This window comes from Argiope bruennichi, chromosome X2, assembly GCF_947563725.1.
Source record: "Argiope bruennichi chromosome X2, qqArgBrue1.1, whole genome shotgun sequence".
Taxonomy (NCBI): Eukaryota; Metazoa; Arthropoda; class Arachnida; order Araneae; family Araneidae; genus Argiope; species Argiope bruennichi.
The window spans coordinates 126,168,412-126,183,243 of NC_079163.1; the positions used below are offsets into that span (position 1 = coordinate 126,168,412).

The 14,832-nt window shown below is 31.9% G+C and overlaps 1 protein-coding gene across 5 annotated transcripts in view; it reads right to left on the reverse strand.

Annotated features, from left to right (window-relative positions):
- Positions 1-4,629: 4,629 nt before the first annotated feature.
- LOC129960041 (chitin synthase chs-2-like) overlaps positions 4,630-14,832 on the reverse strand; it is an 81,814-nt gene continuing 71,611 nt past the window's right edge. For all 5 annotated transcript variants that reach the window (XM_056073057.1, XM_056073054.1, XM_056073055.1 and 2 more), the window contains 4 exons: positions 14,410-14,804; positions 9,189-9,909; positions 8,348-9,106; positions 4,630-5,634 (listed from right to left, as the gene is read on the reverse strand). In XM_056073057.1, the coding sequence (XP_055929032.1) occupies positions 5,267-5,634; positions 8,348-9,106; positions 9,189-9,909; positions 14,410-14,804 (2,243 nt within the window). In that variant the 3' untranslated portion in view covers positions 4,630-5,266. The remainder of the gene's footprint in view (positions 5,635-8,347; positions 9,107-9,188; positions 9,910-14,409; positions 14,805-14,832) is intronic.

The following is a 14,832-nucleotide window of genomic DNA, read 5'->3' on the forward strand; positions in this document are numbered from 1 at the left end:
GAATAAGTAGGAGAACTCATTTCCAAAACGGAAGGTGTCATCGAATTCGTAGCTGAAGGGATCATAAAAAATAATTTGATTTATCGAAGACTTTGGATCAAGAAAACTGGATCTAACCGTGAGTAGAGAGAGTAAAAAGGCAAATTTTAAACTAAAAATGATTGTAAATATTTCTTTTATTATCGTAATGTTGCATGTTTTACATTTTTATACGATTTTTTTAATTTAACATATTCTGTGCTGGTGCTTTAAATGACAATTTCGTACATTGTGTCAGATGTATTTTTGTCTGATGTAAGATTATTTTATATTTGCTGTGCTGTCACTATATAACGAAATCTGTTTTAACCTTGACATTAAGGTGTGTTTCATAATATATTTCTTTTATTATTTTATTTGGCAATCACTTGTATTAATTTTTGTAATATATATTGCAACGAAAATTGACAAAATTAACAAGACCACAAAAAAAATCGATTTATCCAAAAATTCAAATTAAGAAAAATTGGATCTAAAAATTCTGTAAATAGAGAACATTTTAAACCATAAATAACAGTAAGATTTTATTTTTAATAATTAACGATTGAATATATAATTAACAATTAATAAAGTAACACTATTCTTAAAAAGCTACCCTCTCCTAGTGTGGCCTCCGAGTAAATCGAATAATCCACATCGTCGCTCAAGCACTGAGGTGGGAACTATGGTTGAATCCTTTTGGCTACCACCGCTCACTGCCAACCCTTCACGTAGGAGGTATGTTCCTAAATCATTGCTAAAAATCATTAACAATTACAACTTGTTTAAAGCAATAATTGCAAAAGTAATTGTACAATTCACATCTAAAACAGCTGAAAATTTTTTAAGCAATTTTTTTAATTGAAGGTTGTAAGGATGAAGGAATAAAGAGCCTTAAAAAATTATAACTGTTGTAATAATTGAGGGCATTAGGCGAGGGCATATCTAATTAATAAAAAGATTTAAGAAATAAAAACGTTTTGCAATTTTTAGTTCAGATTTCAAATTAACTGATAAAGATATTCTAATTATTTATCACATGTTTACATTATATTAATAGGAAATTCAAAAGAAGATCGAATAAAATTCATATTAAAAATGTTCGAACTAACCAAGTTTTAATGGAATATATTTCATCTTAAATAATTTAGAATATGATGGTACTGGTTAACAAATTCAGCACTTTTTCTTTAAAAGTTTATTCGGATTAGCTACCTAGTTGTACGCATCTTTTCAGATACAAAAAATTAATAAGTATTAGCACTAAAAATCAACAAATAATAAAATAATTTTTATCTAACCACATTTAGAATTATAACAGCTATTTTTTAAATCAAAGTTCCACTAATAATTGATCACCTGGTGGCATCCTGCTCATATCCTTTGCAAAACTAACATTAAATGATGGCGATATCATATTAACATCCAGTGCAAATTTAATGCAATAATATCTACAATATTACATTGATGTTCTGAATTGTTTTGGAAAAAATGTCGATTCAATTTTGTTTAATCCCATTTTCTACCATTTGAATGTAACACAAGGACTGTTTTAGAATGAATCTTGTAATTTGAAGCTGTAAACGTATAACGAGGGAGACGCCTGGGCCGGATTAGTTTAATTATATTAACGTTCCCCTTTTAAATTAACACTAGGGATATTTTGAGATGACCTCGTAATTCCTAACCGTAGGCAGATGACGAGGAAGGCTCCTGAGGTAGCATACCCCTCTTTAACCATCAGCATCACACCAGCAAAGGCAATTTGGCCTCGACTGATTTAACATGTGCCAAAACCTCTAACATGGTGGTTCTTCCTACAAATCGGGTCTCGAATTTGGAACCTTCCGGTGCAGAAATAGAGACTTTACCACCAGGCCACCACGTCTGAGTTGGAATATACTATCTATAGTGTTACGCACAGCAGCGGTACAGCGTCTAACCCTCGACTTTAAATCGAATGCTCACTAAATCCTTATGCACAGCGGAGCTTTGACGGAATCGGGTTCCAAGATTAGAACCCTCCATTCCCGCAGCCAGGACCTGATTATGATGTCACCATAGTTCAAAGAAGAAAGCTGTTAAGTCACGCGCTTGAGTTTTTTAAATGATTATGAACATGTAAAACACAGAGCTCTTCTAGCAATTGACATTTGTATTTTTAAATTTGAAAAATAAAATTTTTATAAATATAAAAATAAATCCTTAAAAATAACTTTAAAGCATTAAGACGAGATACTGTAATAAATGGAAATGACTGTTTAATCTGTAGAATGTCTTCGCGTTCTCAAAAACCATTGAAGAGAAAATTCTTCTTCTCCTAGGTATAATTTAGGAAAATTGAAGACGCTCATTTGCCTCGCTGTTCTATTTATGGCTCCTCGTAAAACGCCAATCGATTGTCTCTCTAGAAATATAAGACAGGAAAAGGTCAAGGTTACTCGCACAAATAGAGAACCTCAGAAATATTTTTATCCAGAAAGCGTGAAGATTTTTTCAGACGTGAAAATCTAGAAAAGACATTTTCTTGTTTCGGACTTATTATAAAGACATTTTTAATTGGAATTTACTATTTCCAGTTCTTGTGAATGCATGTATGGCATATTATGAGACTGTTTTGCTTTCCAGTATGCAAAGTATTGAAATCGTCAAGGAATTTAATCTCTGGATTTCGATCAAATTCCACAACCACATTCCATTTCCACATCCAATTCCACAAATCTATGTTTGGAATTATTTATGTCTAAAGGCAAATACGATAACTCAAAAAAAATCATCCGTCTAACTTACTGAGTGCTTCTTAAACCAAAGCTGTAGATTTCTATCATATCTTGGAAGCTTTTTTTTTTCAGTATAATGATAAAAGCATATTTTATTATCCTGAGCTAATTTGACATGAGCGAAAGGCGTTCTCCGTAAATGACAATATTCACTTCCAAATACAAATTCCAAGTTTTATAGGCTTCCTATTACAAGTGAAATTATGCTTAATGACATCATTGAATTAATAAATATCTTTGCTAATCGATTATCAGTTTACCATTATGCGACTGACACATGAAATACCATGATGCATTTCCTTTTGTTTCCCTGTGAAATTTTAAAAAGGCATTCATGGTTTATTTTAAAATGCAACTGAAATTGAAACACTTACGTATATCAAGTGTTATTTTTGTCTTTATTGTTAATATTAGTCTACAGGAAAAAAAAAACTTGTTTCGCCGCAGTAATCAAGATATAAATACAAACTGCGAATTTGTGAATTCTAAATAGCATTCATGAGCATTTAAGTATAAGCACATCTACTGAGACAAAATGGTTTAAGCATAATAAAATGGGCGTTTATAGATTTTAGCCTGGGCCTGACTAGTTTGCGAGTTGTGACGCAAGGCCCGCTTGATAGCAGAAAAATATATTTTGATAACTTAGAAGACGTCAGCGCATTTCTATTTATTAAAATTCTATTTCCCAGCGACCTTCTCTATATTTTATACTTTCTCTCTTAGTAGATGTACTCATCTATCTGTGATCGAAGATCCGCCGCCCATTCCTCAGAGCCATTCCGCAAATGACTACTTTGATCACATATGAAATGTTAACAATTAAATACAAGGAGGGCACAGATTCCTTCAGAAAGTTCATGAAAATTTTTGGAACACATAACAAGTTTATGTCGGAAAGGAAATTACTTACCTTTAAAATCCTTTTCCCTTCGCGAAGAATTTTTTACCATCTTACCATTTCATATTAATTCATTATTCATATATTTTCATTGGACTTACTTAGATTTAAAGTGCTTAATACTTTCTCTTCTAACTCACAAAACTTAGTTTTCAAGTTACCTTCTCTTATCTCCGATCTTATTTTTTTTCTACTTACTATTTACGGTATCTTTGTCCGGGCATTTTATGGGGTTGATATACTGTATGTTTTCAAATGCGGGAACTCCCCACCCCTTGGGCAAGTGCTAGTTGACTTTAATATTGCCAAAATAGGGGTGCAATAAAAGAAGCTAAATTTATTTTTAACAAGCAATGTACTGAAACATTAGGCAATTATCGTATTAAACATATTAGCTCTAAAGAAAAAAAAACCCTGGAAATCAATACCTGAAAAAATTGGCTAAAAGGAAAACACGTAAAGAGCTCCTGAAAAGAAATCTTTACTCCCTGCGTGTCAGTTACCCCATTGAGGAGTAAAAAAAAAAAAAAAAAAAAATTATCATGGACTTCAGAAATGAAATTTCTGTTTGTTGTTTCTAATGGAACTTCCCATGGACAAGCTCGCTGACGAGGGCAGCAATTTTAAGCCAAGGGAGCGTCTCTTGTTTTAGAAGCGCCAACTAGGGCCAAGAGTACATCTTAGCTACTTAAGCATCACATTCGCTTGCACAACTCCTTTTTACAGGGGGGCACATTCACACATAGAACAGATGAAGAACATCCATGCCCAAACCGGGATTCGAACCCAAGATCAAGAGGAAGACACGCTATCCCTAGGCCATGACGCAGGCACGAAATTTCTTAAGTTACTGAATCGAAAAGTAAAAAAAGGAGCTGAACAATCATTAAAAATATCTTTAATGTCACAAATAAAATTACATACAGAATACACATTTTTCAAACAATTAAACGAAACACCTTTTTAAAAAATACACATAAAAAATGGCCATAAATGTTACATTACACATACTTTCACATATTACTTATTGGATTATACCTTCCAATATTATATTATTTTCAATTATTCTCTCAAAACTTAACTTTCTATATTGTGGAATGTTTAAGCGTAAATATTTGTTCAGTGTATTGTTCTTTTCAACTGGCTTGTTAAATGAATGCGCAACATAATAATAACTTGATTAAATCTTTGTTCTTTTCACTTCAAATCCGAGAGAAATAAAACCCTCTTCAGTTACCCGATTTAAATTATACATGACTATCCAAGTGACTATTGTGCTGCACAAGCTTTAAATTATTATTGCACAAGTGGTTAAAGCTTGCGACGGTGCAAAATCTTCAAAGATTTTCAAATTAAACACTTTGTACCTAATGAGTCATTGTATCAGAAATGAGTCACCCGAAATGAGTCATTGTATCAGAACTCATTTAACATACATGCTAGAGTCGCTTTAATGAAGCATGTAGATTTTGGAGACAATCACACTAGATCGTTTTTTGTATGATTCGTTGCAAATAAGTGAATTAAAAGTTGCAAACTTTACGTATTTGAACACAGTTTGGATTGTTCACAAATGGCTCTGCCTTCGTCTAGCGATTTCGGATTCTTCCCTGTAACTTGCCAAGCTATTCTTGGATCCATAAATTTGCATTCTTACGTTCCGTCCTCCTGTTTCCTCGTCTGAACTGCCATCAAACGCTTTGTTCCCGAAACCAGGATTCACACCTCCATTTTGCTTGGTAAATAACTTATCGATGCGCCTTGCATTGCCATTCTTGGGAAGACCACTACGATTCTTGGCGTTGAAGTCATTTTTGGCACCAAGTGTTTCCATTCGACTGCTATTGCCCAGAACAGTATTGCGACGAAGCTCCAAGGCTCTGATAGTTTCGCGGCTTCGTCCAATACGGTTCAGACCGTTCAGTACAGGGGTAGCTGAGGAGGAAAAAAAAATTTTAGATTCATATCTCTAAACAATCTGAGGGGCATAGATAATTAGTTATTACAATTTAAATTATCATTGAAAACACTGCTTGGTGATTTATTACACGGAATTAAATACAGAAGTACAGGAGGATAATTATAAAGACAGCAAACAACGGAATAAATTGTAAAAATACTATAGACCATATAAAACTAAATTATAAACAAATTTTGTCAACAAGGGCGAAACTGTTGATGTGAAATTTGATTTGTAAAATGGACATAGAAATCAATAAGAAGAAAGTATGCAATTAGCTAAAATGTAATGAACATTTTAACACAAATTTTGAGCAGCTAAATTTTATTTTTAGCAATTACCTGTATATTTACATTGACCTGTATTTTACAATTTTGCTTTTATTTTATTATTTAGTTTCCAAAATTGAGCGTAGTATGTTTCCTTTGGACATGTCTTACCATGGTTATTCTGAAAATGCCACTATTGACAGCAGAATGCATTATGTCTGCCGAATGTGCAATGTTGGACAGCTTTTAATCCACAGTTGTTGAATATATAAACCGTTTTAAATGATCCCACAGCCAAAAATGACAAAGATAAACGTGTGAACAACAACAAAAAAAAGAGTAATTCTTGCAGATGCAGATACAGACCAATTTTTAAGTCGTGCTCGAGACCAGATTTGGGTATGGAAATTTTCTGAAGTGGTTTGTGACCATACTATAACTTTATACGCCACATGGCTTTATTTTAAATGTATAATTAGAGATTATATTTTCAAACTAATTAATTTAGCACGAAATAAAAGGAAATATTCATGTAAATCACTTAAAGCTTCCATGATTGCCAACCGTCAACATTAAAGTTTCGCAAGTTTTCGTCCAATATTATATGCAGAGAGAGTGTATATTAAAAATTCTTTGATAATATATACTATATAGTCATGACTCAACTGCATTGAATGCATTATTCCTAGTGTTCATAACAATTACTTTACACGATTTTCCGACCGTGAAATGACTATTTATCAAGTTTTTATTTTTTGAAAAGAAGTTTGGATATGTAAAGCTACAAAAAAAAGTTGGATTTTAAAAATAAATCTATTTAGTTCTTTTACTCAACCGATTTCTATCAAAGTTTTTTTAAAATCAAATAATCATTTATAATTCTATGAACTGCTTAAACACGATCAACATGACGGTAGCATATCTTCCAGCCTACAAGATAATATCTAAGGTTAGAAGTGGGGTGTCAATGACTCCCATGAACCAACCCCCTCGTATACCTTCCCTGCATCCGCCGTTGAATTCATATCCATACTACTTTAGCATTTACAGATTACTTTTTGCAACTGAAACTCTGTGTAAAACACAATTATTCTTACTAAAATACAAATGTAATTTGTTATTCCCATTAAATTTTGATCCAATAAAACGTTCCTTTTTTTTAAAAAAAAATTATGCTTATTATTATACTTACTAAAAAATTATACTAACTAAATTGAACTTACTTTACTATTCTTTGGCCTTGGAGCCGAAATGTTACGTTTCCAGGATAGCATTACATTTAACCTCTATTTTCCTAACAGTTCTAAACGCCTGTATTTTATGGACATATTGCATTTTAAATATACATATACATACATATAAATTGCATATACATGGTGTTTGAGAAATTCTGATCTTTTCTTAAAAAATCATTGTAAAAAAAAAGTGAGCGACTCAAGAAGCCGTTGAAATTTTGTTACGAAATCAAATATCGGTTATGCAGTATACAATTTAACCCTCAATTTAGATATATATAATGTTCAGTTATATTTAATATATACTCAGATATATTAAGTGTTCAGTTATAATAGTCGACCAATCAAAATGAACAACATTATGTATAATTAACACATTTCTGTCAAGTCATGACGATTAGAAAATGTATTACTAGGCAAATATTTTCATTTGGCAGATTTTTTTAATAAATTAGCATTTTTGCAATAAATATTATCTAAATTTAAATATACCTGCAAATTTTGTGGACAGAAATCAGAAATTTTGTGTGTACATAGATGAATGTCAGGAAAACATTTTATTCATTGATACTTTAGCACTCGGGGGTTGTATAATAATTTAATTTGTGTAACTTTTTATTATTTTCCATTGCTCCTTTTACAATACCAAAATGTTTTCATACAATTGCTCACCTTATTTAAAGGAAACAGTAATTGGAAATATATACTTAGGTGCAACATTTAGGAAATATTTATTATAGAAATAAAAGCTTGTTCCATTTTTGTGACACTCTGTATATTCCAATATTCTGTGCAAGCAAAAATTAAACATCAGAAAAAAAATTCAATGAATTATTAATATAATTAACATGCATATAATGCCATTTCTCAGAATTAAAAAGACAAAGAATGACGCCCTTCTTCGGAAGTTCTAGAACAAGCTAAAGGAATATTAAAATTTATACACCTATACTTGGAAAGAAATTTCAAATTTTTAGGGAAAATAAGCCTGTTTTTGATTAAATAAAAAAATACAGGTTTTATTTTTTGCTTGTCATGCTATATTCAATTTTTTTAAAAACCAATTTTTAATAGGAAAAATTGATTTTTAAAATTGATATCTGTATTTATATTCATTAATGAGTTTTTTTTTTAACTTTTCTAAATGAACTGAATAAGATTTACTAAGCAAATTAAAATCATACCGATATTTCCATGTTCAGCGTCTTGCAAATTGATATTCATGAAACGCTTCCTGAATGCAACGTCCAGAGTTCCGATTCTATTTCTTTGATTCTTTCGTTTTTCAAGGTTTTGGATCGTTTTTCGTCTGGCTAATCTATCCCCGTACAGCGATTCTTCACTCTTCTCGTCGTCATCTATACCTCGAAGTCTTTGGAGTTGACGAGCAATTTGAACTGCATTCTTGTCGATGAAGGCATCATCGCTGATGTCATCAACTTTTTGATTGAAGCAAGAGAGTTCAATGGAAGCCATAATGTGGGATAAAGTACCAAATCGATGAAACAACATGGCTACAAACTGGATGACGAGAATCAAAGCGAAGAAGACAGCGAAAACGAGACCAATAGGTTCCAGCTCCAAATATTCTTTATCAATGCGAAGTTCGCTGGTTTCTGGATTAAATGTTATGTTAGTTCTTACACCCAAAGGCCAGTCCAAATGTAACTGATCTTTGTTTAGTTGCAGCAAAAATACTATTAGAATAAATAAAGCATTAAACATGAAAAAGGCGAATACGACTTTGTTCCTCAGTTCTTTCAATTCTGAAGCGACTCTGGCCTGATGTTCTTTATTCTGCTCAATAGGATAGAGGTACTTGTCAATGAGATCTCTCCAAAACTGAATTTCAGCTGCTGGTAAATATTCAACTTCTCCTCTTTTTAATTCTTTATCTTCGATCCAGTAAGGGTTTATTAAGTCGTCTCGCTCTTGTTTGGGTTCTGTAAAAGAAAATACAGTTTAGTATGTGCAATTACAAAATAACCGGAATAATAATGAAGAAAAGGGATCGAAAATATGTACCTAATCCTTCACTTGAGGGAGCCTCAGATCCAGAATCGAATTCAGCTTCTTCGTCTTCATTCTCATTCACCACCGAGAGCCCAGCTTCTGATCCAACACCTCTCATGGAACCTCTTCCACCAACTGATGTCTTTCGACTTCGGAAAGGAATTGCATGGGATAATTCCAGTTGTCTCTCTAGTGAAGCAAATTTTTTATTCATTTGTTCCAACTGATCTCCAATTTGCATCAAATGAATCTTGTCGTCATTTGACTTAGGATAGGTACATAGCATGCAAGTGAATAAGTTAGCCAAACTAAATGTGATACTTCCTTCTTCATTGTCTTTATTTCCTAATCCAAGGAATGAGAGAAGATCAGGATTCCGTTTCTTCTTTAGAAGTTCTTCCTGTTCCTTCCTCTCTTCTTCGATTTCTTTCCTGGTTTTCTTAGTCTGGACTTCCCTCGTTCCCCATGTTACAACGTTAAGATTTACCAGTGAATAGATAATAAGGAGGAGATACATGGATGGAATACTCAGAAAATAAAGCAGTCCAGGGATAATGCACCAGAATTCTTGAGGATGAAGTAACGCCGCTATGAAGAAACTCCCCGACAGCGCTATCAAAAATATAGAAGAAGGAGAACCAATACCATCTTCTGTCAGCTGTATCGAAGTACCCACAAGGACAGCCATCATTAATAAAGCGTAAGCAGCACTCATCACTTGGGCAACCATTATCTGTTAATGCAAAGGAATAAATCAATTTTAGGCAATCAAACTTCAAATTATAGTATTCATACAACCATACAACGACGTAATTAGAGAGTAAAAAAATCGGAAATATTCGTTATGGGTTACGAAAAGTTATTTCTTCCTCTTCTAAAATTTGCTAAATTGAGTTTGAGAGTGTTGCTTGTTAAGCAATGACTTGCTTACATATTTGGTTACAGTATATTTTTCGTAGATTAACAAAACTCTACAATTAATTCAAAACTGCTTATTTTGAGGTTTAATTTGCAAAAATGTGCCATTTCTTGGATATCCAGCGTTTAAGTCGATGTATGTTTAATTCACAAAACTGCTAGATTATACTACTTTTCTTGTCAAATAAAATTTGCCTCAAATAGAATTTTAATTTTTATTTGGAGAATGAATGCTTGGAAGAAGATATGGGAACAGGAATGGTTTTAAAAGTAATATCAAAACAATGCAAAGATCAGGAAAATCAGATAACACGAAACAGGTTTTTCATAACTATTAAATCATGTAATATCCCATAGCAGTTCAATAGTTATCATAAAAAAAGTATTACTTCGGTACGATTTTAAGCGAAGTGTTTATATTTAGAATCCTAATTTATATTATAAAAGAAATTTTAAGAGTCTTCGATTTTCTGCTGCACTTTTTCTTTTATATTATATTATATTATATTATATTATATATATATATATATATATAGAGAGAGAGAGAGATCTTCATCCTTGCAGTCTAGAAATAGGTAGGGATGGGCGATGACGGAACTTCATCGCAGTATATCCTCCAACGAATATACGAATATATTTTTCGGTACATCGCGATATCATTATTTATAGCTATTATAAATAGCATCTCTTAAATATTGACTGATCAGAACGTCTCTAAATAAAGGGAAGTTTCAAATTATGTAATAATTTTTTCCTCTTTTGAATAAAAATAGTTAGAAAATAATTTTGTTAAAACCCCTTTAATAAAGTGCGCCAATGCTAAAGCGAGCATTGGTGCACAATTTCCATGTTACAGTTACATGTTACAATTACAACATTGCGTTTAAAACAAGTATTTTTATATAATAGAATATGAAAATATTTATTGGAATATTTGTATGAAAGTCAATAGGAATGAAGAGCAATAAAAATAAACACTAACCGGTAAATCGAAAATGCAAGTTAATTGTGAATATCGATTTATTGTACCGCGATTTATCTTGAACTAGTATTCGTGATCCTGTTTCTATAGATCGATACTTTTCAAAAATTGGCATCGAAAAATCGATTTGTTTCGATAAATCGAAATCGGCACAGACCTAGACATAGATCAGTGCCCTACGATTATAAATTGGAAATAATTTACGGTTTAGGTTTTATTATTTTAATCATTTCAATTAGTGTTCAGTATAATCATCTCAGGTTTTCTTAGATGGCAAGGTAAACTTTAGATGCTAGAGTGGGAAAATGTCAAAAGTTTTTTTTTTTTTTTTTTTTTTTTTTTTTTGTAATTTTATTTTATGACTTGAAAACGACTCGTATTACCCTACAAGTAATTCGCATAAAAGGTGAAAAGGATAAAGGTCTGTGTGAAATGAATATCAGTATAGCATATTTTTCTTAAATATATGACAACTAGCGTTATTAATGTCGCATCATTTTGTTTTTCAAAATAAAGATTTTTTCCCCTGAAAATTGGAGCATACAGTCAAAGAAATTGTTTATATAGAGGAGAATTGCAAGCGTTGTTTTCGAGTAAATAAAGGATAAAATGACATACACACACCATTTCCGTTTCTTTTTTATCTATTCTTCAAAGTTTGCTGATTTTAAAGTTTTAGTTGATAACAGCAATATTATATGTATATATTTAAATAGAGAGAGAGTTTATATGATCTGCTTACTCATTTGAATAGAATGAATAAACTCGCAATGAAATAATCTTTAAACTTGAAAGGTCATAAATCTATGTTTTTCACGAAATATAAATCAAAAAGAAAAAATAACACAAGCTTTCATAAATTAATAAAGTAGAAAAAATTTCCAACAAAGATATGGAGAATAAATCTAAATTGTAAAACCGTGAGGTATTGAAAGAAATACTTTAAAGCAAACTGGTGCTATAATCACAGTTATAATGAATTTTAATTTTTAATTAATATTTAAAATTTTTCTGTGATATTCATTGCGCATTAATTTTCTATTTTGTTGTGTCTGACATTTCACAACTTCACTGTTTTTCTTTGCCTCTGCTGCCATATGTTTGATGATAAAAACTAATTTCTATAACTGATTTTACTAATAAACCATGGTTTAACAAATAATTTTTTCCTTACTTTCTAGATCTTAAAATATTTCATCATTCGTTATTATTAATATTATAGAATTTTAAAATCAATTTTACTCATTCGCCACCAGATGGCTCCAAAATAAAGCATCAAAATTCGATTAAAATTTATCAATTAACTGATAATTAAGTTCTCAAAATATTAAAACATTGTATAGCTATTGGGAACTCACAACTAGGTAAAATTTCAGAACTCTGGCACGTAAGAAAAAGCGTGGAAAATCGATTGCAAAATTCGATTTTTACAAACATGAAATTGAATAAAAGCAAAAATGTAAAAATTGTAATAAAAAATATCTTATTTAATTTAATAAGAATAAAGCAAATATTCTTTAAAAAAAGAACGTCGCACATAATCACAAATCGTAATTGCAACCTTTATAAAATTCATTTCAAAGACGATCTTTATGTACATTTAGAAAATTGCACCTTTCCTTTTCAATAGGCATTAACGTTTATGGTTCAATATATAAGATTTTAAAAAGGTGAGCAAGGTTTCATTTTATAGAATCTGATAATATCGCGATAAGCGATTTTTAACGCTCAGAAAATTGGTCATCTGTCAGGTACATTTCGTTTATCCTATATTTTAAAGTCAAAAGGAAAGGATGAAAAATGTGTCAATTGCTTCCTCGCTTTACAAAACAGAGAAGGCGTTGCATAACGGTTTGCGAAAGGAGAAGCGTTGGCACAAACTTACGCGTTCTATATACTATTGTTCTTTGAAGGTCAAGCGATGAGTGTACGGAGTTCTCGGATAAAAATAACACGTTTGATGGCTTCGAGACTCGTATTCTTTTTCGTTTTTTTCTGGTGATCATAAAGTCTGATGAAGATTTTGAACGATTTTAATTTTCAAGAACATCCTAAAACGTCTCATTCATTTCAACTTGGTGGTATTGTAACTTATAATACTGCACTGGTAAGGATGGATTGCCGTGTAAATTTAGTTTTGGTATTTTTTTTATTAATTGTAAATAGTAATTTATAAAAGATTTATACAACTGCGGTTGAACAATAAAAAATTATGTATAGCCAAATTAAAAATACACTTGTAGGGAAATTACCGTATTTATCTACAAGAAAGATGTTAGAAAATATTTTTATTCATCATTAATTATCCTTAATTATTTAATGTTAAATTTCGAGCTCTGTAAAAACTTTTAAGCAATTTTAAGTCTATTTAACTAGGGACGTACTGAGAATTAGTGGCGACGGGACATAATCTGATCGGCCCAGTTATCTGTGGTTTAGAAAATGCAAATGGCGCCTAACTCATAGTATTTTTTCGTCCCGTATTAACTTCATAAGATCTGTGACCCGGGACATATATGACCAATGCTGGCATTACCAGTCTTTCAGAGTCTCTGGAGCTATACTATTGACAAATTTTCTTTGAGACTGCACTTCTCAACAGTCCTTCTCTTCAAACCACGTTGTAGGGAAAAACACCCAAGCAGAAATGAAATAAGTGCTAATCGAAAGAGCAGTCTTACAAAGTCCATCTAAGACATATCGTTTTCTCTGAAGATTCAAACTGTGAAAAAGAAATTGCATTAGATTGATACAGACGTGGAAAATTAAAAAATAAAATTTATACACTTAAAACTTAGATTTCTCATTTTGACATACCATAAGAAATGGTGCTTAATGTTACAAAAAGTGCGATTTTGCATCTGATGGTTATGAATGTTTATTGTGTGTTTGCGCTGTCCTGTATGCAGGACAACGCAATAAACATTCATAAGCAGATACACCAGTCTTCTATTCCATATAAAGCCTTATTGCGACAATTGCAGATCTGTGACGGATTCAATAGAAAATTTCTCGAATAATAAATTCTGAATTCGCAGTACAGGCGAATCCAATCTCATTTCCAGTTTTTTCTATGCAAACGGAATCTATTTCTATTTCTATCTGTTTTTCTATGCAAACGGAATCTATTTCTAAATGTGCTCCCAATCTTTAAAGATCTTGTGCTCTGAATTCAAGACTTCATTAAGTCCCTTTTTCTTTTAGTCTTAAAACACTTATTTTCTTTAATGCTTTTATAATGTTTTATAAATTTCTTCAAATGTAAATGAGTATAATCGACAACTTTACCAAAGAAGTGTTCAAGTAACTTTCTGAAACGGAAGAAAGGCTCACCTGTATATCATTTTTAAAGATGAAGCATACCAGCATAAACAGAAGAATTGGAATGATGTTATATGTAAAGGAATTCCAGTTGGATATTTTGAAAGCGGCGACCATGGCTCCCACTAACATAAGGAAGATTGTCCCTGGACCCAGCACTGTGCCTGTCATAAGCATTCCTTGGTAAATAATGTAAGGCACAGAAATATTGTCATTGATAGCAACGGTTGCCTTGTAATCCGATAACAGGTCCATAATGTTGGCCATTGTGGATGGAGCCCATCGTCTTCTCTGAGTGTAGAATTCGCCGAAACCTTCCGGGCAATGAGTGTATGCATCAGAGGCAGCACTATACTCGACTCGATAACCACGCTGAAGAAGTAAGGTGCAAAGCCAACGATCTTCACCTAAAAAAATGAGATTATGAGATTAGAG